The sequence below is a fragment of the Salmo salar genome, chromosome 11 (genome assembly GCF_965601325.2).
Source record: "Salmo salar chromosome 11, fSalSal1, whole genome shotgun sequence".
Classification (NCBI taxonomy): domain Eukaryota; kingdom Metazoa; phylum Chordata; class Actinopteri; order Salmoniformes; family Salmonidae; genus Salmo; species Salmo salar.
In genome coordinates, this window is record NC_138301.1 from 124,465,982 (window position 1) to 124,493,012 (window position 27,031).

The window sequence follows — 27,031 nt, forward strand, 5'->3', positions numbered from 1 at the left end:
TGGGTATAGCCTGAGTATAGTCTGAGTATAGTCTGAGTATAGTCTGAGTATAGTCTGAGTATAGCCTGAGTATAGTCTGCTAATAACCTGAGTATAGCCTGAGTATAGTCTGAGTATAGTCTGAGTATAGTCTGAGTATAACCTGAGTATAGCCTGAGTATAGTCTGAGTATAGCCTGAGTATAGTCTGAGTATAGTCTGAGTATAGTCTGAGTATAGCCTGAGTATAGTCTGAGTATATTATTACAGCAATGACCACCAGAAATGACTAGTCATGCAGGATACCCTCGCCACACACAGTAGACAATCCCACGGTGACAACGCCCCAATCTCCATGACATCACCATGACTCAACATAACCTGCAGGAGAGGGTAGTGAGGGGGGAGGAGAGGAGGGTAGTGAGGGGGGAGGAGAGGAGGGTAGTGAGGAGAGGAGGAGAGGAGGGTAGTGAGGAGAGGAGGAGAGGAGGAGAGGGTAGTGAGGAGAGGAGGAGAGGGTAGTGAGGAGAGGAGGAGAGGAGGAGAGGGTAGTGAGGGGGGAGGAGAGGGTAGTGAGGGGGGAGGAGAGGAGGGTAGTGAGGAGAGGAGGAGAGGAGGGTAGTGAGGAGAGGAGGAGAGGAGGAGAGGGTAGTGAGGAGAGGAGGAGAGGAGGAGAGGGTAGTGAGGGGGGAGGAGAGGGTAGTGAGGAGAGGAGGAGAGGAGAGGGTAGTGAGGAGAGGAGGAGAGGAGGAGAGGGTAGTGAGGGGGGAGGAGAGGGTAGTGAGGAGAGGAGGAGAGGGTAGTGAGGGGGGAGGAGAGGGTAGTGAGGAGGGAGGAGAGGGTAGTGAGGAGAGGAGAGTAGTGAGGAGAGGAGGAGAGGAGAGGGTAGTGAGGAGAGGAGGAGAGGGTAGTGAGGGGGGAGGAGAGGGTAGTGAGGGGGAGGAGAGGGTAGTGAGGAGAGGAGGAGAGGGTAGTGAGGGGGGAGGAGAGGGTAGTGAGGAGGGAGGAGAGGGTAGTGAGGAGAGGAGAGTAGTGAGGAGAGGAGGAGAGGAGAGGGTAGTGAGGGGGGAGGAGAGGGTAGTGAGGAGAGGAGGAGAGGGTAGTGAGGGGGGAGGAGAGGGTAGTGAGGAGGGAGGAGAGGGTAGTGAGGAGAGGAGAGTAGTGAGGAGAGGAGGAGAGGAGAGGGTAGTGAGGGGGGAGGAGAGGGTAGTGAGGAGAGGAGGAGAGGGTAGTGAGGGGGTAGGAGAGGGTAGTGAGGAGAGGAGGAGAGGGTAGTGAGGGGGGAGGAGAGGGTAGTGAGGAGAGGAGAGGGTAGTGAGGGGGGAGGAGAGGGTAGTGAGGGGGGAGGAGAGGGTAATGAGGGGGGAGGAGAGGGTAGTAAGGAGAGGAGAGTAGTGAGGAGAGGAGGAGAGGAGAGGGTAGTGAGGAGAGGAGGAGAGGAGGAGAGGGTAGTGAGGAGAGGAGGAGAGGGTAGTGAGGAGAGGAGGGTAGTGAGGAGAGGGTAGTGAGGGGGGAGGAGGAGAGGAGGAGAGGGTAGTGAGGGGGGAGGAGAGGGTAGTGAGGAGAGGAGGAGAGGGTAGTGAGGAGAGGAGAGGGTAGTGAGGGGGGAGGAGAGGGTAGTGAGGGGGGAGGAGAGGGTAATGAGGGGGGAGGAGAGGGTAATGAGGGGGGAGGAGAGGGTAGTGAGGAGAGGAGGAGAGGGTAGTGAGGGGGGAGGAGAGGGTAGTAAGGAGAGGAGAGTAGTGAGGAGAGGAGGAGAGGAGAGGGTAGTGAGGAGAGGAGGAGAGGAGGAGAGGGTAGTGAGGGGGGAGGAGAGGGTAGTGAGGGGGGAGGAGAGGGTAGTGAGGGGGGAGGAGAGGGTAATGAGGGGGGAGGAGAGGGTAATGAGGGGGGAGGAGAGGGTAGTGAGGAGAGGAGGAGAGGGTAGTGAGGGGGGAGGAGAGGGTAGTAAGGAGAGGAGAGTAGTGAGGAGAGGAGGAGAGGAGAGGGTAGTGAGGAGAGGAGGAGAGGAGGAGAGGGTAGTGAGGGGGGAGGAGAGGGTAGTGAGGGGGGAGGAGAGGGTAGTGAGGGGGGAGGAGAGGGTAGTGAGGAGAGTAGGAGAGGGTAGTGAGGGGGGAGGAGAGGGTAGTGAGGAGAGGAGGGTAGTGAGGGGGGGAGAGGGTAGTGAGGGGGGAGGAGAGGGTAGTGAGGGGGGAGGAGAGGGTAGTGAGGGGGGAGGAGAGTAGTGAGGAGAGGAGGAGAGGAGAGGAGGAGAGGGTAGTGAGGAGAGGGTAGTGAGGGGGGAGGAGAGGGTAGTGAGGGGGGAGGAGAGGGTAGTGAGGGGGGAGGAGAGGGTAGTGAGGGGGGAGGAGAGGGTAATGAGGGGGGAGGAGAGGGTAATGAGGGGGGAGGAGAGGAGGGTAGAGAGGAGAGGAGGAGAGGTGCGTAGTGCTCTGGAGCAGACCCCCAACATTAAGGACTCTCCTCTGCCTATTTACCACATCAACCCCTTGTTTACCGTAGTTTTCAGTAAATATCGACATTAAAGACTGTGCTATAAAAAGCGTTTGCCGTTGTCAGTGTTCAGTTATCGTTAAAACCGTTATTAGTCCGTAATAAGCGTCTCTGTCCGAGCTAACCGGTCTCTTCTCTCTCCTCGTCTGTCTGCCCCTGGCGTCGTCATCTTCATCTTTAGCTAGCTAGACTGCTGCTGCCCCTGGCGTCGTCAACTTCATCTTTAGCTAGCTAGACTGCTGCTGCCCCTGGCGTCGTCATCTTCATCTTTAGCTAGCTAGACTGCTGCTGCCCCTGGCGTCGTCAACTTCATCTTTAGCTAGCTAGACTGCTGCTGCCCCTGGCGTCGTCATCTTCATCTTTAGCTAGCTAGACTGCTGCTGCCCCTGGCGTCGTCATCTTCATCTTTAGCTAGCTAGACTGCTGCTGCCCCTGGCGTCGTCATCTTCATCTTTAGCTAGCTAGACTGCTGCTGCCCCTGGCGTCGTCAACTTCATCTTTAGCTAGCTAGACTGCTGCTGCCCCTGGCGTCGTCAACTTCATCTTTAGCTAGCTAGACTGCTGCTGCCCCTGGCGTCGTCATCTTCATCTTTAGCTAGCTAGACTGCTGCTGCCCCTGGCGTCGTCCCGCTACGTCGTTATTTATATTCATTTAAACATAAAATACAAAATGACTAATAGAAATGTTCATGGAAATGTCTAGGTTGTGAGACCAAAGTTACTGCTGCTCCCAGCTCTAGTTTAGATCCAGAGTGATAAACTACTACTACTGCTGCAACTAACGTTATCTCTCTCTCTCTCTGTCTGTCTGTCTGTCTGTCTGTCTGTCTGTCTGTCTGTCTGTCTGTCTGTCTCTCTCTGTCTGTCTGTCTCTCTCTCTGACTCTCTGTCTGTCTGTCTGTCTGTCTGTCTGTCTGTCTGTCTGTCTCTGTCTGTCTCCGTCTGTCTCTCTCTGTCTGTCTGTCTGTCTGTCTGTCTCCGTCTGTCTCTCTCTGTCTGTCTGTCTGTCTGTCTGTCTGTCTGTCTCCGTCTGTCTGTCTGTCTGTCTGTCTGTCTGTCTGTCTGCTCCTTCACCTCCCACTGCGAAGGCAATAACAACCTACCAGCTACAGTATAAATCATAGTTTCTCTCGTTAGAAAATATATATATCAACATATATGTCCACAAATACCGACAAGACATTTGGCTAGCTCGTTAAGTAGCTGTCACGTCCATGAAGCTTTCTGACAGAACGGTTCCGCTGACTGGGCAAATAACACGTTTCTCATCTGAATGACAGAACAGCAAAACGTCATGTTTTCTGAAATGAGAACTATCACAAAGATGAGTGTATCTTACCTGATAACGTTGTAGTTATCTAGTTAAATACGTTATGGGCAGGTGTTGTCTTCCGTGTAGAGGAGAGTAGACGGTCGACTGCTGCTGCTGCTGCGGAGGAGGAGGAGGAGTCTGTTTGTTCAGTGCCGCAGCGCAACGTGACCCCGTTACAAAACTCTCCCTACCGGGGAGGGGCCCGGCGTCATCACCCCAGACACCGAATATTCATGAGGACACCGAGAACAGATGGGTCATGGTGAAGCCCTGACGTCGATGATCACAGCTTGAGCTCCAGGGTTGGTCATATGTATAAGCCCAGAGTCGGGGAAGTGTCTCTGTTGTATATGATGCAGGTGATAATGGGAATTGTTATGATTTTAATTGTCTTGATTTAATCAGAGGGGCTCTTGATTTTGTGAGACTGTCTGACAGACAGACAGATGGTCACACATATACACACACACACATCCCTCCCTCCCTAGAGAAAGAGAAGTACTCTCCTTCCCTGCCAGCAACACCATCCTCAGTCCTTCCTCTCTCTTCCTCACCCTCCTCTCTCTCGCCCTACCCTCTCCTTCCCTGCCAGCAACACCATCCTCAGTTCCTTCCTCTCTCTTCCCTCACCCTCCTCTCTCTCGCCCTACCCTCTCCTTCCCTGCCAGCAACACCATCCTCAGTCCTTCCTCTCTCTTCCTCACCCTCCTCTCTCTCGCCCTACCTCCTCTCCTTCCCTGCCAGCAACACCATCCTCAGTCCTTCCTCTCTCTTCCTCACCCTCCTCTCTCTCGCCCTCTCCTTTTCTCTTTCCCCTCTCTCCGTCTTTATCCTCTCTCTCTCTCTTTCAGAAAAGGGTTCTTGCTTGATGAAGTGGAAACGTTTAAATGAAGTGAACTGCATCTACAAACCAAACACATCCTCTCTCCTTTCCACCCACACACACACACACACACACACACACACACCCCCACACACACACACCCACACACCCAGCCACACACACACACACACACACACACACGCAGACACACACACGCACACACACACACACACCACACGCACACGCACGCACGCACGCACGCACGCACGCACACACCACCACACACACACACACACACACACACACCACACACACACACACACAAACACTCCTTTCTCTCAGAGCAGAACTTTGAACTTTTTGGTATTATGTGTGTGTTGTTTTGTATTGTTAGATATTACTGCACTGTTGGAGCTAGAAACACATGCATTTCGCTGCACCTTTGAAAACATCTGCAAATCTGTGTATGTGACCAAAACACGTTGGGATTTGATATGACACAGGAAAACACCCCAAGTTGGAAACAGTTTAATCGTTGAGCTGATGATAGTTAGGAAAATACAGAGCAAAACAACAACAATCTCATCACAGATCAGGGGGTAGAACATGACTGAGAAGAAGATAAAAAAAAACACATCTGACAGCAACAATCACATCTCGGTCCGATACATACTTCAAATACTTCCACATACACGAGACGATTTAGTTCGCCCCGGTACAATGGAATCAATAGAATAGTCCCAAAGGTGCAAATGTCTAATCGAAATCCAGTGCTGCTCAAATACTTTTGAGTATTTGAAAATATTTTGTATTTGACTCAGTTCTAATAAGAATAAGGAAGGGATCAGGTGTGAGGCATTATGGGTAAGAAATAAGAGCAGTCCTTTATAAAAAATAAATAAAAATCCTCCAGTCTATACAGTATTAGCAGGCTAGGGTTGTCATAGAGATGTTATAACAGGCTGAATCCCAGCTAGGGTTGTCATAGAGATGTTATAACAGGCTGAATCCCAGGTAGGGTTGTCATAGAGATGTTATAACAGGCTGAATCCCAGCTAGGGTTGTCATAGAGATGTTATAACAGGCTGAATCCCAGGTAGGGTTGTCATAGAGATGTTATAACAGGCTGAATCCCAGCTAGGGTTGTCATAGAGATGTTATAACAGGCTGAATCCCAGGTAGGGTTGTCATAGAGATGTTATAACAGGCTGAATCCCAGGTAGGGTTGTCATAGAGATGTTATAACAGGGTGAATCCCAGGTAGGGTTGTCATAGAGATGTTATAACAGGCTGAATCCCAGGTAGGGTTGTCTAGTTCAGCTGTTATACAGCTGGTATCCTACTGCTACAGTGGTATACAGTGGTGCGCAGGTTAATTTATAACCCACAGTCCCCGTGGGCGGTTATATCCGCTGGGCGGGCGGATTAAGGGTCATGAAATATTGTGTGGATGAAGGACGGCTGGGTTGAATAAAGGGAGAAAAAAAATACATATATATATATATATATTCAAATTAAAGAAATGTATCATTCTTCTGCAATTTATATATCTATAGGCGACAAAAAAAAAAAAAATTCTTTCATTATTTTATGCTATCTGGACATTAAACTGGCATTAGTGCCTAAACTTTAAGACCTAACTGTATGGGCGCCAAATAGCCTACACGCTGTCGATAATATATCTGATTATTAAAACCATTTCTGGTATCTGAACTGGTCGTGTTAGATCTACATTTTGATTGGTTTACACAAGCCTCATATCAATTTAAAGAATATCTGTATTGAGGTGAACTTGACTCAGCTGATAATGAAACCCACTAGGATTAAGGTTAAAAAAGAAACTACCAAACTCCTCGTTGATTGACCTTATCCCGACTAAACCGTCCCCATTAAGTATTTGGCTAGTGGTGTTTTTGCTAATAATAATAATAATCTGCAACCACTGGTCTATTGCTTGCATTAGAGATACCAAATTGAAAAACTCTGAACCTGGCATAAATGTGAAGAGACATGTTAAAAAATTATTGCCCCAGGCATTACTTCATGATCTATATTATTTTTCTACTTTTCTGCATTTTTTTTTTTCTTCTACTAGCTGCATACCAGACCCTGTTTTGGCACTTTAATTCTTATCATCCATTTGATAAACATGCCTCTTTCAAGCGACCCAGAAAACCAAACTAATCCATGGTATTCTCCTGGACTCTCAGTCTTGTGTTATTTTCTAACTGTAAATGGTGTTCTTAATGTTAATCAATCTGGATTCAGGACTAAACATAGCACCACTATGACTCCCATGATGCTTCAGGACTAAACATAGCACCACTATGACTCCCATGATGCTTCAGGACTAAACATAGCACCACTATGACTCCCATGATGCTTCAGGACTAAACATAGCACCACTATGACTCCCATGATGCTTCAGGACTAAACATAGCACCACTATGACTCCCATGATGCTTCAGGACTAAACATAGCACCACTATGACTCCCATGATGCTTCAGGACTAAACATAGCACCACTATGACTCCCATGATGCTTCAGGACTAAACATAGCACCACTATGACTCCCATGATGCTTCAGGACTAAACATAGCACCACGATGACTCCCATGATGCTTCAGGACTAAACATAGCACCACTATGACTCCCATGATGCTTCAGGACTAAACATAGCACCACTATGACTCCCATGATGCTTCAGGACTAAACATAGCACCACTATGACTCCCATGATGCTTCAGGACTAAACATAGCACCACTATGACTCCCATGATGCTTCAGGACTAAACATAGCACCACTATGACTCCCATGATGCTTCAGGACTAAACATAGCACCACTATGACTCCCATGATGCTTCAGGACTAAACATAGCACCACTATGACTCCCATGATGCTTCAGGACCTAAACATAGCACCACTATGACTCCCATGATGCTTCAGGACTAAACATAGCACCACTATGACTCCCATGATGCTTCAGGACTAAACATAGCACCACGATGACTCCCATGATGCTTCAGGACTAAACATAGCACCACTATGACTCCCACGATGCTTCAGGACTAAACATAGCACCACGATGACTCCCACGATGCTTGTCGTAAATGATATTGCAGTTGCCTTAGATGATGTTTGTATCTGTTTGTATCTTTTGATACTGTAGACCATGTTATTCTGTTGAAGAAGCTCTTCTCCATTAAAGGTTGGGTCATGATGCCTTGTCGATGGTTTAATAATGATCTCAGTGACAGAACTCAGGCCATCAAGGTAGATGGGGGTCAAATCTGAGTTCCTTAAAGTTACATGAAAGGGGGTGCCCCAAGGAACGATACTCAGCCCACTACTGTTTACAATCTATACAAATAACATTGGTAATGCTGTAAAAATTAAAAAAAACGTTATATTAATTTTTAACACATTTGAAGTCTGATTTTCAACCACAGCAGAAACCACTACTGTATCTAGAGTTAGCGATAAATGCAAACAAAACACAATGCATCTTGGTCCCATAACCCAGATTTGAATGAATTTGTAATGACTAATTTGAACGGTATACAAATTGAGCGAGTTCCTTCCTATAAATATCTTGGTATCTGACTTGATGACAAAACTGTCATTTAAAAAAAACATGTCGCTGAGCTGGTGAAGAAGTTGAAGTTCAAGGTTGGTTTCTTTTACAGAAACAAAGCAGAAACTTGCTGGGTTTTTTTTCGTAGCTGTCTACATACCTCCACACACAGAGGCTGGCACTAAAACTGCACTCAATGAGCTGTATTCCGCCATAAGCAAACAGGAAAATGCTCATCCAGAGGTGGCGCTCCTAGTGGCCGGGGACTTTAATGCAGGGAAACAGTTTTACCTAATTTCTATCAGCATGTTAAATGTGCAACCAGAGGGAGAAAAAAACTCTGGACCACCTTTACTCCACACACAGAGACACGTACAAAGCTCTCCCTCACCCTCCATTTGGCAAATCTGACCATAATTCTATCCTCCTGATTCCTGCTTACAAGCCAAAATTAAAGAAAGCACCAGTGACTCGGTCTATAAAAAAAGTGGTCAGATGAAGCAGATGCTAAACTACAGGACTGTTGTGCTATCACAGACTGCAACATGTTACAGGATTCTTCCGATGACATTGCGGATTACACCACATCAGTAAATGGCTTTATCAATAACTGCATCGAGGATGTCGTCCCCACAGTGACTGTACGTACATATCCCAACCAGAAGCCACAGGCAACATTCGCACTGAGTTAAAGGCTAGAGCTGCCGCTTTCAAGGAGCGGGACTCTAACCCGGAAGCTTATAAGAAATCCCACTATGCCCTGCGACGAACCATCAAACAGACAGATCGAATCGTACTACACCGGCTCCGACGCTCGTCGGATGTGGCAGGGCTTGCAAACTATTACAGACTACAAAGGGAAGCACAGCCGAGAGCTGCCCAGTGTCACGAGCCTACCAGACGAGCTAAATAACTTCTATGCTCGCATCGAGGCAAATAACACTGAAACATGCATGAGAGCATCAGCTGTTCTGGATGACTGTGTGATCACGCTCTCCTCAGCCGATGTGAGGAAGACCTTTACACAGGTCAACATTCACAAGGCCGCAGGGCCAGACGGATTACCAGGACGTGTACTCCGAGCATGCGCTGACCAACTGGCAAGTGTCTTCACTGACATTTTCAACCTCTCCCTGATTGAGTCTGTAATACCAACATGTTTCAAGCAGACCACCATAGTCCCTGTGCCCAAGAACACAAAGGTAACCTGCCTAAATGACTACAGACCCGTAGCACTCACGTCTGTAGCCATGAAGTGCTTTGAAAGGCTGGTCATGGCTCACATCAACACCATCATCACAGAAACCCTAGACCCACTCTAATTTGCATACCGCACCAACAGATCCACATATGATGCAATCTCCATTGCACTCCACACTGCCCTTTCCCACCTGGACAAAAGGAACACCTATGTGAGAATGCTTTTCATTGACTACAGCTCAGCATTCAACACCATAGTGCCCTCAAAGCTCATCAATAAGCTAAGGATCCTGGGACTAAACACCTCCCTCTGCTACTGGATCCTGGACTTCCTGATGGGCCGCCCCGCAGGTGGTGAGGGTAGGTAACAACACATCCGCCACGCTGATCCTCAACATGGGGGGCCCCTCAGGGGTGCGTGCTCAGTCCCCTCCTGTACTCCCTGTTCACTCATGACTGCACTGCCAGGCACAACTCCAACACCATCATTAAGTTTGCTGATGACACAACAGTGGTAGGTCTGATCACCAACAACGACGAGACAGCATATAGGGAGGAGGTCAGAGACCAGGCAGTGTGGTGCCAGGAAAACAACCTCTCAACGTGATCAAGACAAAGGAAATTATTGTGGACTACAGGAAAAGGAGGACCGAGCACGCCCCCATTCTCATCGACGGGGCTGTAGTGGAGCAGGTTGAGAGCTTCAAGTTCATTGGTGTCCACATCACCAACAAACTAACATGGTCCAAGCACACCAAGACAGTCGTGAAGAGGGCACGACAAAACCTATTCCCCCTCAGGAGACTAAAAAGATTTGGCATGGGTCCTGAGATCCTCAAAAGGTTCTACAGCTGCACCATCGAGGAAATCCTGATGGGTTGCATCACTGCCTGGTATGGCAACTGCTCGGCCTCCGACCGCAAGGCACTACAGAGGGTAGTGTGTACGGCCCAGTACATCACAGGGGCCAAGCTTCCTGCCATCCATGACCTCTATACCAGGCGGTGTCAGAGGAAGGCCCAGTACATCACCGGGGCCAAGCTTCCTGCCATCCATGACCTCTATACCAGGCGGTGTCAGAGGAAGGCCCAGTACATCACCGGGGCCAAGCTTCCTGCCATCTAGGACCTCTATACCAGGCGGTGTCAGAGGAAGGCCCAGTACATCACCGGGGCCAAGCTTCCTGCCATCCAGGACCTCTATACCAGGCGGTGTCAGAGGAAGGCCCAGTACATGACCGGGGCCAAGCTTCCTGCCATCCAGGACCTCTATACCAGGCGGTGTCAGAGAAAGGCCCAGTACGTCACCGGGGCCAAGCGTCCTGCCATCTAGGACCTCTATACCAGGCGGTGTCAGAGAAAGGCCCAGTACATCACCGGGGCCAAGCTTCCTGCCATCCAGGACCTCAATACCAGGCGGTGTCAGAGGAAGGCGGGGCGCTACTGCACATCTTGTATCAAAAGGCTGGCTGGACAGGGCCCTAGTGGGCATCCTGTATCTACAGGCTGGCTGGACGGGGCCCTAGTGGGCATCCTGTATATAAAGGTTGGCTGGACGGGGCGCTAGTGGGCATCCTGTATGTAAAGGTTGGCTGGACGGGGCGCTAGTGGGCATGGAGTAGAAGCGTTCCCTCAGATCTCCTCACCGTGAATTTTGAAATCTTACATTTGTACCGTTTTATTTCCAGTTTGCCTAAAACAATATATACACGTTGTTTAGTACATTCCCCAGGCACTAACTAGCAGCGAAAAATGTGAAATATGGCGACGAAAACCAACAGAACATCTAACGCAAAGATGACAAAGGCCCAAGCCCAACAAGCAGCAAAATGTGAATCTCTCAAGACAGCACAGGCAGAACTCAGAGGCCGCATGGACACAGCCGATGAGGCCCTGTCTGATCATGACACCCGGATAGGAGGCCTGGAAACCACAGAGCTTAAAAAGAAGAATAAGGTGCTCCAAGGTTTTCAATTTAGAAGGCAGAACATCAAACTCACAGGGATTTTGGAGGATGAAGATCAAGGGAACCCAACAGAGTTCGTGTCCAAGCTCATTCCCAAGCTACTGGGCGACACCCCTCATAATTGACCGTGCACACCGCTCTCTAAAGGCGAAGCCCTCCCCAGGTGCCAAGCCGTGCACCGTAATCGCAAGCATGCATCACTTTCAGGAAAAGGAATTCATTCTACAACTTGGACAACAGCAAGCTATGGAAAACCAAGACCAAAAAGGTTCTCATCTTCCCCGACTACACCATGGAGGTGATGGAGCAACGGTTCGCATCCCGAGATGTGATGTAGTCCATGAGAGAGGCGGCTACATGTCCATCACAACGGCATGACAAGAGTCTTCACCCAGCCAGAAGAGGCTGCAATCTACATATCAAAACTACAGGGAAGCAGTGGGGAAGGAGGGTTTCTCTGGGGAATTGTGTGGAATCTTTCTTTACCAAAACAGAATTACAGTTGGCGTTTTAACCCCTCCTTGCCTACAGACCAAGCGTTCATTGACTGCATGACAACCAAGTTGAATGAGTTCCTCATGACAGGGGAATCTGATTCTACACTATGGGAAACTGTTAAAGTGTTTATGAGAGGTCATCTTATTTCATATGAGTCTGCCATAACAAAAGACTGGATGATAGAAAAAAAAACCCTCCCAGCTTTGGAGGAAACATACAGAACTTCACACACTACAACAATATTTAAAAAATTTAAAAATTAATACAATTCTATTCTTGGTTTCTCAGGTCCTCCTATTAAAGCTGTGACAAAAACTATTTGAAGTAAATAAATAAAAATAAATAAGTAAGTAATTAAAAATAGAAAAATCGGAAAGTTTGCTGGCTAGACAACTAAAGGGTTCCCATAAAACCTGGTTGAGGGTTTTGCCACCAGACCCTGAAGAGATCAACTGATTCAAAAAAAATTGGTATATTCTTCCAAATCTGATGCTTCTAGTTCTGATGTTTCAGCCTTCTTTGATTCCATCAACCTGCCAAAACTTGATGACCAACAAATTATAGATAAAATAAAATATCACATTTACATAAGTATTCAGACCCTTTTACTCTGTATTTGTAGAAGAATGCAACTGTTTTTCTGTGGGATTTGTAATGTTTTACTTGTGCTTACCATGACTGTGTTTTTGTATTTTAATATATATACAGTATCAGTCAAAGGTTTTAGAACACCTACTCATTCAAGGGTTTTTCTTAATTTTTTTACATATTTTCTACATTGTAGAATAATAGTGAAGACATCAAAACTATGAAATAACACATATGGAATCATGTAGTAACCAAAAAAGTGTCAAACAAATCAAAATATATTTTATATTTGAAATTCTTTAAAGTAGCCACCCTTTGCCTTCATGACAGATTTTGCACACTCTTGGCATTCTCTCAACCAGCTTCATGAGGTAGTCACCTGGAATGCATTTCAATTAACAGGTGTGCCTTGTTAAACGTTAATTTGTGGAATTTCTTTCCTTCTTAATGCGTTTGAGCCAATCAGTTGTGTTGTGACAAGGTAGGGGTGGTATACAGAAGATAACCCTATTTGGTAAAAGACCCAAGTCCATATTATGGCAAGAACAGCTCATATACGCAAGAGAAATGACAGTCCATCATTACTTTAAGACATGAATGTCCATCAATACGGAACATTTCAAGACATGAATGTCCATCAATACGGAACATTTCAAGAACTTTGAAAGTTTCTTCAAGTGCAATCGCAAAAACCATCAAGCGCTATGATGAAACTGGCTCTCATGAGGACCGCCACAGGAAAGGAAGACCCAGAGTTACCTCTGCTGCAGAGGATAAGTTCATTAGAGTTACCAGCCTCAGATTGCAGCCCAAATAAATGCTTCACAGAATTCAAGTAACAGACACATCTCAACATCAACTGTCCAGAGGAGACTGTATGAATCAGGCCTTCATTGTCAAATTGCTGCAAAGAAACCACTACTAAAGGACACCAATAAGAAGAAGAGACTTGATTGTGCCAAGAAACACAAGCAATGGACATTAGACTGGTGGAAATGTGTCCTTTGGTCTGGATGTGAAGGTGTGATGGTGTGGGGGTGCTTTGCTGGTGACATTGGCAGTGATTTATTTACAATTCAAGTCTCACTTAACCAGCATGGCTACCACAGCATTCTGCAGCGATACGCCATCCCATCTGGTTTGGGCTTAGTGGGACTATCATTTGTTTTTCAACAGGACAATGACTCAAAACACACCTCCAGGCTGTGTAAGGGATATTTGACCAAGAAGGAGAATGATGGAATGCTGCATCAGATGACCTGGCCTCCACAATCACCCAACCTCAACCAAATTGAGATGGTTTGGGATGAGTTGGACCGCAGAGTGAAGGAAAAACAGCCAACAAGTGCTCAGCATATGTGGGAACTCCTTCAACACTGTTGGAAAAGCATTCCTCGTGAAGCTGGTTGAGAGAATGCCAAGAGTGTGCAAAGTTGTCATCAAGGCAAAGGGTGGCTACTTTGATGAATCTAAAATCTAAAATATATATTTTAATTTGTTTAACACTTTTTTTGGTTACTACATGATTCCATAATGTGTTATTTCATAGTTTTGATGTCTTCACTATTATTCTACATTGTACAAAATAAAGAAAAACCCTGGAATGAGTAGATGTGTATATATATATATATATATATATATATATTTTGTTGTTTTTGTGTGTAATTTTTTTATTATAAGTTTACAAATCTGAACATATCTTTATTATTCAAATATTCTACAAGAGATGGAGGGTCTAAAGGTCAGGGGTCATAGTCCTAGAACATCATGCACCCAGCTACCTAAGGTGTGTGTGTGACCATTCTCCATCCTCCGAGTGTCTGCAGTACCTTTTCATACAAACATCTCCTTCTTCCCATGTGTCGGAGGCCTGCGAGGGTGTGTGGAGCTGGGCATGGAAGAGTGTGTGGCGCTGGGCTTGGAAGAGTGTGTGGAGCTGGGCATGGAAGAGTGTGTGGAGCTGGGCTTGGAAGAGTGTGTGGAGCTGGGTATGGAAGAGCGTGTGGAGCTGGGCATGGAAGAGCGTGTGGAGCTGGGCATGGAAGAGCGTGTGGAGCTGGGCGTGGAAGAGCGTGTGGAGCTGGGCATGGAAGAGCGTGTGGAGCTGGGCATGGAAGAGTGTGTGGCGCTGGGCATGGAAGAGTGTGTGTGTACAAGGTGATTCTGGCAGCCCGGACCAGGTAGCGGTGTGTGTAAGTGTGTGTGTGTATCGGGGTCGTCCAGGTGTGTATCGGGGTCGTCCAGGTGTGTATCGGGGTCGTCCAGGTGTGTGTCGGGGTCGTCCAGGTGTGTATCGGGGTCGTCCAGGTGTGTATCGGGGTCGTCCAGGTGTGTATCGGGGTCGTCCAGGTGTGTATCGGGGTCGTCCAGGTGTGTGTCAGGCGTCCCTGCAGGGCTGAGCAGGGTGTCGTAGTCGAAGCCTCTTAACGGCTGCAGAGAGAGGGTCAGTCCTCGTCGGGCCTTGGCCGGCCGGTCAGGACGCTCCCGCAGTGCCAAGATGACCTCCACGGGTCGTCGCTGTAGTAACGCCAGGTCAAAGGTCGCGCCGTGGAAAAAGGTCTGCCGTTTGAAACGATCCAGGGTCCGCAGCCGCCGCGTCGGTGTCTTACACAGCAGCTGTCAATCAATCAAGCAATCAATCAATCACATTTCTTTCTAAAGCCCTTTTAACCACAATGTGTGGGTATGTGTCATAGACTTAGATAGACAACTCTAGTGTCCCATTAGAGAATGGGCAGCGCCATTGAGGAATTGTACTATTTTGAAGTAATCAGCTGGGCGGGACTTCCTATGGATTAAGGTTGGATCACATGATTCCATCCAGGTCAAAAGGAGGGATCAGCCAATGAGGTGGCAGTATGCAGCCGTTCAGTTGGTCTACCAACTCATAGAAGAACTGACTACTTCATAATGGAGATGGTCTCCATGGTAACGGTACAGAGATAATGGAGATGGTCTCCATGGTGACGGTACAGAGATAATGGAGATGGTCTCCATGGTGACGGTACAGAGATAATGGAGATGGTCTCCATGGTGACGGTACAGAGATAATGGAGATGGTCTCCATGGTGACGGTACAGACATAATGGAGATGGTCTCCATGGTGACGGTACAGAGATAATGGAGATGGTCTCCATGGTGACGGTACAGACATAATGGAGATGGTCTCCATGGTGACGGTACAGACATAATGGAGATGGTCTCCATGGTGACGGTACAGAGATAATGGAGATGGTCTGTGTGTGTGTGTGTGTGTGTGTGTATGTGTGTGTGTGTGTGTGTGTGTGTGTGTGTGTGTGCGAGTGTGTGTGTGTGTGTGTGTGCGAGTGTGCGTGTGTGTGTGTGTGTGTGCGTGCGTGCGTGCGTGCGTGCGTGCGTGCGTGCGTGCGTGCGTGCGTGCGTGCGTGCGTGTGTGTGCGTGCGTGCGTGCGTGCGTGCGTGCGTGCGTGTGTGTGTGTGTGTGCGTGTGTGTGTGTGTGTGTGTGTGTGCGTGTGTGTGTATACCTCAGTGATGAGTAGAGCCAGTGGGGGGCTGAAGCTGAGGGGAATGTCGTAGGGGAAACACCTCACTCTCCTCAACATACTGTAGTGGTCTGGTTCAGGCAGGACTGGGAACTGGATGGTGGGAGAGAGGGAGGGGGAGACAGGAGAGAGAGAGAGAGAGAGAGGGAGGGAGAGAGACAGGGGAGAGAGGGAGGGGGAGACAGGGGAGAGAGGGAGAGAGAGAGGGAGGGAGAGAGACAGGGGAGAGAGGGAGAGAGGAGACAGGGGAGAGAGGGAGGGGGAGACAGGGGAGACAGGGAGAGAGGGAGAGAGGGAGAGAGGGAGAGAGGGAGAGAGAGGGAGGGGGAGACAGGAGAGGGAGGGGAGACAGGGGAGACAGGGGAGAGAGGGAGAGAGGGAGAGAGGGAGAGAGAGGGAGGGGGAGACAGGAGAGGGAGGGAGGGGGAGACAGGGGAGAGAGGGAGGGGGAGACAGGGGAGAGAGGGAGAGAGAGAGGGAGGGAGAGAGACAGGGGAGAGAGGGAGAGAGGAGACAGGGGAGAGAGGGAGGGGGAGACAGGGGAGACAGGGAGAGAGGGAGAGAGGGAGAGAGGGAGAGAGGGAGAGAGAGGGAGGGGGAGACAGGAGAGGGAGGGGAGACAGGGGAGACAGGGGAGAGAGGGAGAGAGGGAGAGAGGGAGAGAGAGGGAGGGGGAGACAGGAGAGGGAGAGAGGGAGACAGATGAGAGAAAGGATATATATACACACTACCGTTAAAACGTTTGGGGTTCACTTAGAAATGTCCTTGTTTTTTAAAGAAAAGCACATTTTTTGTCCATTAAAAAAAGCATCAAATTGATCAGAAATACAGTGTAGACATTGTTAATGTTGTAAATGACTATTGTAGCTGGAAACGGCAGATTTTTAATGGAATATCTACATAGGCGTTACAGAGACTCATTATCAGCAACCATCACTCCTGTGTTCCAATGGCACGTTGTGTTAGCTAATCCAAGTTTATCATTTTAAAAAGGCTAATTGATCATTAGAAAACCCTTTTGCAATTGATGTTAGCACAGCTGAAAACTGTTCTGATTAAAGAAGCAATAAAACTGGCCTTCTTTAGACTAGTTGAGTATCTGGAGCATCAGCATCTGTGGGTTTGATTACAGGCTCAAAATGGCCAGAAACAAAGAACTTTCTTCTGAAACTCGTCAGTCTATTCTTGTTCTGAGAAATGAAGGCTATTCCATGCGAGAAATTGCCAAGAAAAGATCTCGTACAACGCTGTGTACTACTCCCTTCACAGAACAGCACAAACTGGCTCTAACCAGAATAGAAAGAGGAATGGGAGGCCCCGGTGCACAACTGAGCAAGAGGACAAGTACATTAGAGTGTCTAGTTTGAGAAACAGACGCCTCACAAGTCCTCAACTGGCAGCTTCATTAAATAGTACCCACAAAACACCAGTCTCAACGTCAACAGTGAAGAGGCGACTCCGGGATGCTGCCCTTCTAGGCAGAGTTCCTCTGTCCAGTGTCTGTGTTCTTTTGCCCATCTTAATCTTTTATTTTTATTGGCCAGTCTGAGATATGGCTTTTTTCTTTGCAACTCTGCCTAGAAGGGCAGCATCCCGGAGTCGCCTCTTCACTGTTGACGTTGAGACTGGTGTTTTGTGGGTAATATTTAATGAAGTTGTTTGAAAAAACTACCTGAAAGTAGAAATAATATAATACCATATATAAAACACAGTGAACGGTAGTGTATGTGTATATACAGTTGAAGTCGGAAGTTTACATGCACTTAGGTTGGAGTCATTAAAACTCGTTTTTCAACCACTCCACAAATTTCTTGTTAACAAACTATAGTTTTGGCAAGTCGGTTAGGACATCTACTTTGTGCATGACACAAGTCATTTTCCCAACAATTGTTTACAGACAGATTATTTCACTTATAATTCACTGTATCACAATTCCAGTGGGTCAGAAGTTTACATACACTAAGTTGGAAGTTTACATCCACCTTAGCCAAATACATTTAAACTCAGTTTTTCACAATTCCTAACATTTTAATCCAAGTAAAAATTCCCTGTTTTAGGTCAGTTAGGGTCACCACTTTATTTTAATATTTTAAAATAATAGTAGAGAGAATGATTTATTTCAGCTTTTATTTCTTTCATCACATTCCCAGTGGGTCGGAAGTTTACATACACTCAATTAGTATTTGGTAGCATTGCCTTTAAATTGTTTAACTTGGGTCAAACATTTCGGGTAGCCTTCCACAAGCTTCCCACAGTAAGTTGGGTGAATTTTGGCCCATTCCTCCTGACAGAGCTGGTGTAACTGAGTCAGGTTTGTAGGCCTCCTTGCTCGCACACGCTTTTTCAGTTCTGCCCACAAATATTCTATAGGATTGAGGTCAGGGCTTTGTGATGGCCACTCCAATTCCTTGACTTTGTTGTCCTTAAGTCATTTTGCCACAACTTTGGAAGTATGCTTGGGGTCATTGTCCATTTGGAAGACCCATTTGCGACCAAGCTTCAACTTCCTGACTGATGTCTTGAGATGTTACTTCAATATATCCACATAATTTTCCTTTCTCATGACGCCATCTATTTTGTGAAGTGCACCAGTCCCTCCTGCAGCAAAGCACACCCACAACATGATGCTGCCACCCCCATGCTTCATGGTTGGGATGGTGTTCTTCGACTTGCAAGCCTCCCCCTTTTTCCTCCAAACATAACGATGGTCATTATGGCCAAACAGTTCTATTTTTGTTTCATCAGACCAGAGGACATTTCTCCAAAAGTACGATCTTTGTCCCCATGTGCAGTTGCAAACCGTAGTCTGGCTTTTTTAATGGCGGTTTTGGAGCAGTGGCTTCTTCCTTGCTGAGCGGCCTTTCAGGTTATGTCGATATAAGACTCGTTTTACTGTGGATATAGATACTTTTGTACCTGTTTCCTCCAGCATCTTCACAAGGTCCTTTGCTGTTGTTCTGGGATTGATTTGCACTTTTCGCACCAAAGTACGTTCATCTCTAGGAGACAGAACGCGTCTCCTTCCTGAGCGGTATGACGGCTGCATGGTCCCATGGTGTTTATACTTGCGTACTATTGTTTGTACAGATGAACGTGGTACCTTCAGGCGTTTGGAAATTACACCCAAGGATGAACCAGACTTGTGGAGGTGTACAATTTTTTTCCTGATGTCTTGGCTGATTTCTTTTGATTTTCCCATGATGTCAAGCAAAGAGGCACTGAGTTTGAAGGTAGGCCTTGAAATACATCCACAGGTACACCTCCAATTGACTCAAATTATGTCAAATAGCCTATCAGAAGCTTCTAAAGCCATGACATCATTTTCTGGAATTTTCAAGCTGTTTAAAGGCACAGTCAACTTGTAAACTTCTGACCCACTGGAATTGTGATACAGTGAGAGAGAGAGAGAGAGAGAGAGAGAGAGAGAGAGAGAGAGAGAGAGAGAGAGAGAGAGAGAGAGAGAGAGAGAGAGAGATACAGAGAGAGAGAGAGAGAGAGAGACAGAGAGAGAGAGAGAGAGAGAGATATACAGAGAGAGAGAGATATACAGAGAGAGAGAGATAGACAGAGAGAGAGAGAGAGAGAGGGAGAGAGACAGAGAGAGAGAGAGATAGACAGAGAGAGAGAGATATACAGAGAGAGAGAGAGAGATAGACAGAGAGAGAGAGAGATATACAGAGAGAGAGACAGAGAGAGATATACAGAGAGAGAGACAGAGAGAGAGATACAGAGAGAGAGAGACAGAGAGAGAGGAGAGAGAGAGAGAGAGAGAGAGAGAGAGAGAGAGAGAGAGAGAGAGAGAGTACAGAGAGAGAGAGATACAGAGAGAGAGAGAGAGAGAGAGACAGACAGAGAGAGAGAGATACAGAGAGAGAGAGAGAGATACAGAGAGAGAGAGAGAGATACAGAGAGAGAGAGAGAGAGATACAGCGATAGAGAGAGAGAGAGAGATACAGAGAGAGAGAGAGAGAGAGAGAGATACAGAGAGAGAGAGAGAGAGATACAGAGAGAGAGAGAGAGATACAGAGAGAGAGAGAGATACAGAGAGAGAGAGAGAGAGAGAGATACAGCGATAGAGAGAGAGAGAGAGATACAGCGATAGAGAGAGAGAGAGAGAGATGAGAGGGAAGGGGGTGTAACACAAACCATCTGTCTTTCCCTCAACGTGTCATGTGACTCAGTGTGTCTAAATACAATACACTGAGTTATGTTGGTTTATTACTGTAAATTAATATTACTGTAATATTACTGTAATATTACACTGCAAATATCCAAGACCCCAGGCTCTGCCACACACACACACATTTACATAATGCCAGATAGCCTAGTGACTCACCTTCCCAGTGACCAATGAGAAGAGGAGGATTCCCAGCGACCACCAATCAGCTGCATGGCTGTAGGGTCCCCCACTCAGAACTTCAGGGGCTGGAGAAACACTCACACACACACACACACACACACACACACACACACACACACACACACACACACACACACACACACACACACACACACACACACACACACACACACACACACACACACACACACACACACACACACAGCAGAGCATGTCTGTGACACACTGTATATTTCACCGTGTGTGTGTGTGTGTGTGTGTGTGTGTGTGTGTGTGTGTGTGTGTGTGTGTGTGTGTGTGTGTGTGTGGGTGTGTGGGTGTGTGTGTGTGTGTGTGTGTGTGTGTGTGTGTGTGTGTGTGTGTGTGTGTGTGTGCTCACCCATGTACTGGATGGTCCCACAGATAGTGAAGGCTCTTCCTCCTCTCTCCAGACGACGAGACAAACCAAAGTCAGCCAGACGGAGGTGGCCTAGAATAAACCATTATTACTGTTATCATTACTGGAATAAACTATTATTACTGTTATCATTACTGGAATAAACTATTATTACTGTTATCATTACTGGAATAAACCATTATTACTGTTATCATTACTGGAATAAACCATTATTACTGTTATCATTACTGGAATAAACCATTATTACTGTTATCATTACTGGAATAAACCATTATTACTGTTATCATTACTGGAATAAACCATTATTACTGTTATACATGCCTACTGCTCTACACAGGAACATCTCTCTATTTGTCTTCCTCTGATCCATACTGCGTAGCTACTGTACACCACAGGGACATGGAATCACAGCATTACCATGTGATCTCTGTGTCGTGACTGACTGACAGCTGTGCTCCAGGACTTTGTGTTCTACAATTTGTTCTAATGTTGTAACGGTTGTCGTAGAGAGGGGACCAAAAGCACAGCGTGTTGATTGCTCATGATGAATATTTATTTTAACTCAAAAACACTAATGACAAAATAACAAAGAGAAAACTAAAGCGCACAGTTCTGTCAGGTACAGAAAACTAAAACAGAAGACAACCACCCACAAACACAGGTGGGGAAGAACCCCTACTTAAGTATGATCTCCAATTAGAGACAACGAGGACCAGCTGCCTCTAATTGGAGATCATCCCCCAAAAAAACAACAACATAGAAATAGAAAACTAGAACCTAAACATAGAAATACGAAACATAGAAAAACACAAAACACCCCCCCTGTCACGCCCTGACCTACTCTACCATAGAAAATAACATCTTACTATGGTCAGGACGTGACAAATGTAGAATGTTTTGTCTGTTGTAGTCTCGTGTTGCCATACCTCCAAAATCACATCGTTATCACGCCTCGCTTGGAGATCTGGAGAATTTTGTATTAGCAGAAACGGTTTGAATGGTCTGCAGTATTTCGATTGGATGTTACATTTCAAGAACCCTCCCCCCCACGCGCCCGTAGAAGGGCTGCTGTTTGTTATGTGCCACACTGTTTTCCGTCCAGGAAGTTGTTGTTGCCTATGCTAGTTTCAAGTGTGGCCGACAGTCTGCGATTTATATTTATTGAAATTAAAAGTTTATTACGTTGGTAAATTAAAACGTCACAAAAAGTTCTAAACCAATCAAGTGACAGATTTTTTTCTTCCCATGTCTCCATTTCTCCCATGTCTCCATTTCTTCCCATGTCTCCATTTCTCCCATGTCTCCATTTTCCCATGTCTCCATTTCTCCCATGTCTCCATTTCTCCCATGTCTCCATTTCTCCCATGTCTCCATTTCTCCCATGTCTCCATTTCTCCCATGTCTCCATTTCTTCCCATGTCTCCATTTCTCCCATGTCTCCATTTTCCCCATGTCTCCATTTCTCCCATGTCTCCATTTTCCCCATGTCTCCATTTTCTCCATGTCTCCATTTCTCCCATGTCTCCATTTCTCCCATGTCTCCATTTCTCCCATGTCTCCATTTCTCCCATGTCTCCATTTCTCCCATGTCTCCATTTCTCCCATGTCTCCATTTCTCCCATGTCTCCATTTCTCCCATGTCTCCATTTCTCCCATGTCTCCATTTCTCCCATGTCTCCATTTCTCCCATGTCTCCATTTCTCCCATGTCTCCATTTCTCCCATGTCTCCATTTTCCCCATGTCTCCATTTCCCCCATGTCTCCATTTCTCCCATGTCTCCATTTCTCCCATGTCTCCATTTTCCCCATGTCTCCATTTCCCCCATGTCTCCATTTCTCCCATGTCTCCATTTCTCCCATGTCTCCATTTCTCCCATGTCTCCATTTCTTCCCATGTCTCCATTTCTTCCCATGTCTCCATTTCTCCCATGTCTCCATTTCTTCCCATGTCTCCATTTCTCCCATGTCTCCATTTCTCCCATGTCTCCATTTCTCCCATGTCTCCATTTCTCCATTTCTCCCATGTCTCCATTTCTCCCATGTCTCCATTTCTCCCATGTCTCCATTTCTCCCATGTCTCCATGTCTCCCATGTCTCCATTTCTCCCATGTCTCCATTTCTCCCATGTCTCCATTTCTCCCATGTCTCCATTTCTCCCATGTCTCCATTTCTCCCATGTCTCCATTTCTCCCATGTCTCCATTTCTCCCATGTCTCCATTTCTCCCATGTCTCCATTTCTCCCATGTCTCCATTTCTCCATTTCTCCCATGTCTCCATTTCTCCCATGTCTCCATTTTCCCCATGTCTCCATTTCTCCCATGTCTCCATTTCTCCCATGTCTCCATTTCTCCCATGTCTCCATTTCTCCCATGTCTCCATTTCTCCCATGTCTCCATTTCTTCCCATGTCTCCATTTCTCCCATGTCTCCATTTCTCCCATGTCTCCATTTCTCCCATGTCTCCATTTCTCCCATGTCTCCATTTCTCCCATGTCTCCATTTCTCCCATGTCTCCATTTCTCCCATGTCTCCATTTCTCCCATGTCTCCATTTCTCCCATGTCTCCATTTTCCCCATGTCTCCATTTCTCCCATGTCTCCATTTCTCCCATGTCTCCATTTCTCCCATGTCTCCATTTCTCCCATGTCTCCATTTCTCCCATGTCTCCATTTCTCCCATGTCTCCATTTCTCCCATGTCTCCATTTCTCCCATGTCTCCATTTCTCCCATGTCTCCATTTCTCCATTTCTCCCATGTCTCCATTTCTCCCATGTCTCCATTTCTCCCATGTCTCCATTTCTCCCATGTCTCCATTTCTCCCATGTCTCCATTTCTCCCATTTCTCCCATGTCTCCATTTCTCCCATGTCTCCATTTCTCCCATGTCTCCATTTCTCCATTTCTCCCATGTCTCCATTTCTCCCATGTCTCCATTTCTCCCATGTCTCCATTTCTCCCATGTCTCCATTTCTCCCATGTCTCCATTTCTCCCATGTCTCCATGTCTCCCATGTCTCCATTTCTCCCATGTCTCCATTTCTCCCATGTCTCCATTTCTCCCATGTCTCCATTTCTCCCATGTCTCCATTTCTCTCATGTCTCCATTTCTCCCATGTCTCCATTTCTCCCATGTCTCCATTTCTCCCATGTCTCCATTTCTCCCATGTCTCCATTTCTCCCATGTCTCCATTTCTCCCATGTCTCCATTTCTCTCATGTCTCCATTTCTCCCATGTCTCCATTTCTCCCATGTCTCCATTTCTCCCATGTCTCCATTTCTCCCATGTCTCCATTTCTCCCATGTCTCCATTTCTCCCATGTCTCCATTTTCCCCATGTCTCCATTTCTCCATTTCTCCCATGTCTCCATTTCTCCATTTCTCCCATGTCTCCATTTCTCCCATGTCTCCATTTCTCCCATGTCTCCATTTCTCCCATGTCTCCATTTCTCCCATGTCTCCATTTCTTCCCATGTCTCCATTTCTCCCATGTCTCCATTTCTCCCATGTCTCCATTTCTCCCATGTCTCCCATGTCTCCATTTCTCCCATGTCTCCATTTCTCCCATGTCTCCATTTCTCCCATGTCTCCATTTCTCCCATGTCTCCCATGTCTCCATTTCTCCCATGTCTCCATTTCTCCCATGTCTCCATGTCTCCCATGTCTCCATTTCTCCCATGTCTCCATTTCTCCCATGTCTCCATTTCTCCCATGTCTCCATTTCTCCCATGTCTCCATTTCTCCCATGTCTCCATTTCTCCCATGTCTCCATTTCTCCCATGTCTCCATTTCTCCCATGTCTCCATTTCTCCCATGTCTCCATTTCTCCATTTCTCCCATGTCTCCATTTCTCCCATGTCTCCATTTCTCCCATGTCTCCATTTCTCCCATGTCTCCATTTTCCCCATGTCTCCATTTCTCCCATGTCTCCATTTCTCCCATGTCTCCATTTCTCCCATGTCTCCATTTCTCCCATGTCTCCATTTCTCCCATGTCTCCATTTCTTCCCATGTCTCCATTTCTCCCATGTCTCCATTTCTCCCATGTCTCCATTTCTCCCATGTCTCCATTTCTCCCATGTCTCCATTTCTCCCATGTCTCCATTTCTTCCCATGTCTCCATTTCTCCCATGTCTCCATTTCTTCCCATGTCTCCATTCGTCCACATGGCTGCGCTTTGCTACCACCAAACATACCATGAGGATTGACCATTATTTTGTTTTTGTAAGGACACAAAAAAATGGAGGCAGTGTGAGAACCTATTCAAAGTAAGTAAATACCATGTTTAAAATATTAAAATATTTTATTTAAACTATGTATTATTAGCTAGTTAGAAAGCTGGCTACAGTAGGCCACTTTGCAGGCTAACTGAGCTGCAAGCTAACTTCACACACTGTATAGCTAAGTGATTTTAATGTAATCAGTTAGCTAACTTCCTATTAGCAAGCTATCTTGATGTAATCATTTCAAATTAAAAAACAGTCTCCAAATGCATGTGTAGGTAACAGCCGTGGATGAGGGTGACATTGCAACTCCAGCTGTCAGTAAAGGGAGAGGACAGGTCATATTGAGGGAGGACATTATGAAACTATTATCCAGTTCCGATCCCTAGAGGGGAAATCTTTGAGTACAGAGAGATAATAGCAACATAATATTCAGTCTAATTTCAGTAGAACGCAGCCTGTTTCTATGTGATGTTTTCTGTCCTCAGATACAGACAGCTGTGAAACCCCTGTCTGCAGATGAAGAGGTCCTAATGAATGTCCCAGGAGACTAAGGGTACCTTCCTACAGTGCCTTCAGGAAGTATTCACACCACCTGACTTTTTACACGTTTTGTTGTGTTACAGGCTGCATTTAAAATGGATTACATTGAGATGTTGTGTCACTGGTCTACTACACGCAATACCCCATAATGACAAAGTGGAATTATGTTTCTAGAAATGTTTACAAATTAATAAAAAATGAAAGCTTTGTTATAACAAGTCTAAATAAGTTCCGGAGTATTCAACTCCTTTGTTATAACAAGTTTAAATAAGTTCCGGAGTATTCAACTCCTTTGTTATAACAAGTTTAAATAAGTTCCGGAGCATTCAACTCCTTTGTTATAACAAGTTTAAATAAGTTCCGGAGTATTCAACTCCTTTGTTATAACAAGTCTAAATAAGTTCCGGAGTATTCAACTCCTTTGTTATAACAAGTTTAAATAAGTTCCGGAGTATTCAGCTCCTTTGTTATAACAAGTCTAAATAACGGTTCTGACTTAGAATATGTGGACAACAAATACCTAGGTGTCTGGTTAGACTGTAAACTCTCCTTCCAGACTCACATCAAACATCTCCAATCCAAAATTAAATCTAGAATCTGCTTCCTATTTCGCAACAAAGCATCCTTCACTCACGCCGCCAAACATACCCTCGTAAAACTGACCATCCTACCAATCCTCGACTTCAGCGACGTCATCTACAAAATAGCTTCCAATACTCTACTCAGCGAACTGGATGCAGTCTATCACAGTGCCATCTGTTTTGTCACCAAAGCCCCATATACTACCCACCACTGCGACCTGTATGCTCTCGTTGGCTGGCCTTCGCTTCATACTCGTCGCCAAACCCACTGGCTCCAGGTCATCTATAAGTCTTTGCTAGGTAAAGCCCTGCCTTATCTCAGCTCACTGGTCACGATAACAACACCCACCCGTAGCACGCGCTCCAGCAGGTATATTTCACGGATCATCCCCAAAGCCAACACCTCATTTGGCCGCCTTTCCTTCCAGTTCTCTGCTGCCAGTGACTGGAACGAATTGCAAAAATTGCTGAAGCTGGAGTCTTATATTTCCCTCACTAACTTTAAACATCAGCTATCTGAGCAGCTAAGCGATCGCTGCAGCTGTACATAGCCCATCTGTAAATAGCCCACCCAGTCTACCTACCTCATCCCCATATTGTTTTTATTTAGTTTTCTGCTCTTTTGCACATCATCATCTGCTCATTTATTACTCCAGTGTTAATCTGCTAAATTGTAATTATTCGCTCCTATGGCCTATTTATTGCCTTAACTCCTCACGCCATTTGCACACACTGTATATAAACGTTCTTTTTTTTCTACTGTGTCATTGACTTGTTTATTGTGTTATTGGCTTGTTTATTGTTTATTCCATGTGTAACTCTGTGTTGTTGTCTGTGTCACACTGCTTTGCTTTATCTTGGCCAGGTCGCAGTTGTAAATGAGAACTTGTTCTGAACTAGCCTACCTGGTTAAATAAAGGACTTGTTCTCAACTAGCCTACCTGGTTAAATAAAGGACTTGTTCTCAACTAGCCTAC

The 27,031-nt window shown here is 46.3% G+C and overlaps 2 protein-coding genes across 2 annotated transcripts in view; both read right to left on the reverse strand.

Annotated features, from left to right (window-relative positions):
• Nucleotides 1-3,950, reverse strand: part of aldocb (aldolase, fructose-bisphosphate C, b) — a 37,882-nt gene extending 33,932 nt beyond the window's left edge. The window contains exon 1 of the mRNA XM_082957596.1: nt 3,811-3,950. The gene's annotated coding sequence lies outside the window, so the exon portion shown is untranslated. The remainder of the gene's footprint in view (nt 1-3,810) is intronic.
• Nucleotides 3,951-14,079: 10,129 nt separating this feature from the next.
• Nucleotides 14,080-27,031, reverse strand: part of rskrb (ribosomal protein S6 kinase related b) — a 54,024-nt gene continuing 41,072 nt past the window's right edge. The window contains exons 9-12 of the mRNA XM_082958345.1: nt 20,696-20,785; nt 20,293-20,381; nt 15,939-16,049; nt 14,080-15,050 (exon numbers count right to left, since the gene is read on the reverse strand). Of these exons, the coding sequence (XP_082814471.1) occupies nt 14,268-15,050; nt 15,939-16,049; nt 20,293-20,381; nt 20,696-20,785 (1,073 nt within the window). The 3' untranslated portion in view covers nt 14,080-14,267. The remainder of the gene's footprint in view (nt 15,051-15,938; nt 16,050-20,292; nt 20,382-20,695; nt 20,786-27,031) is intronic.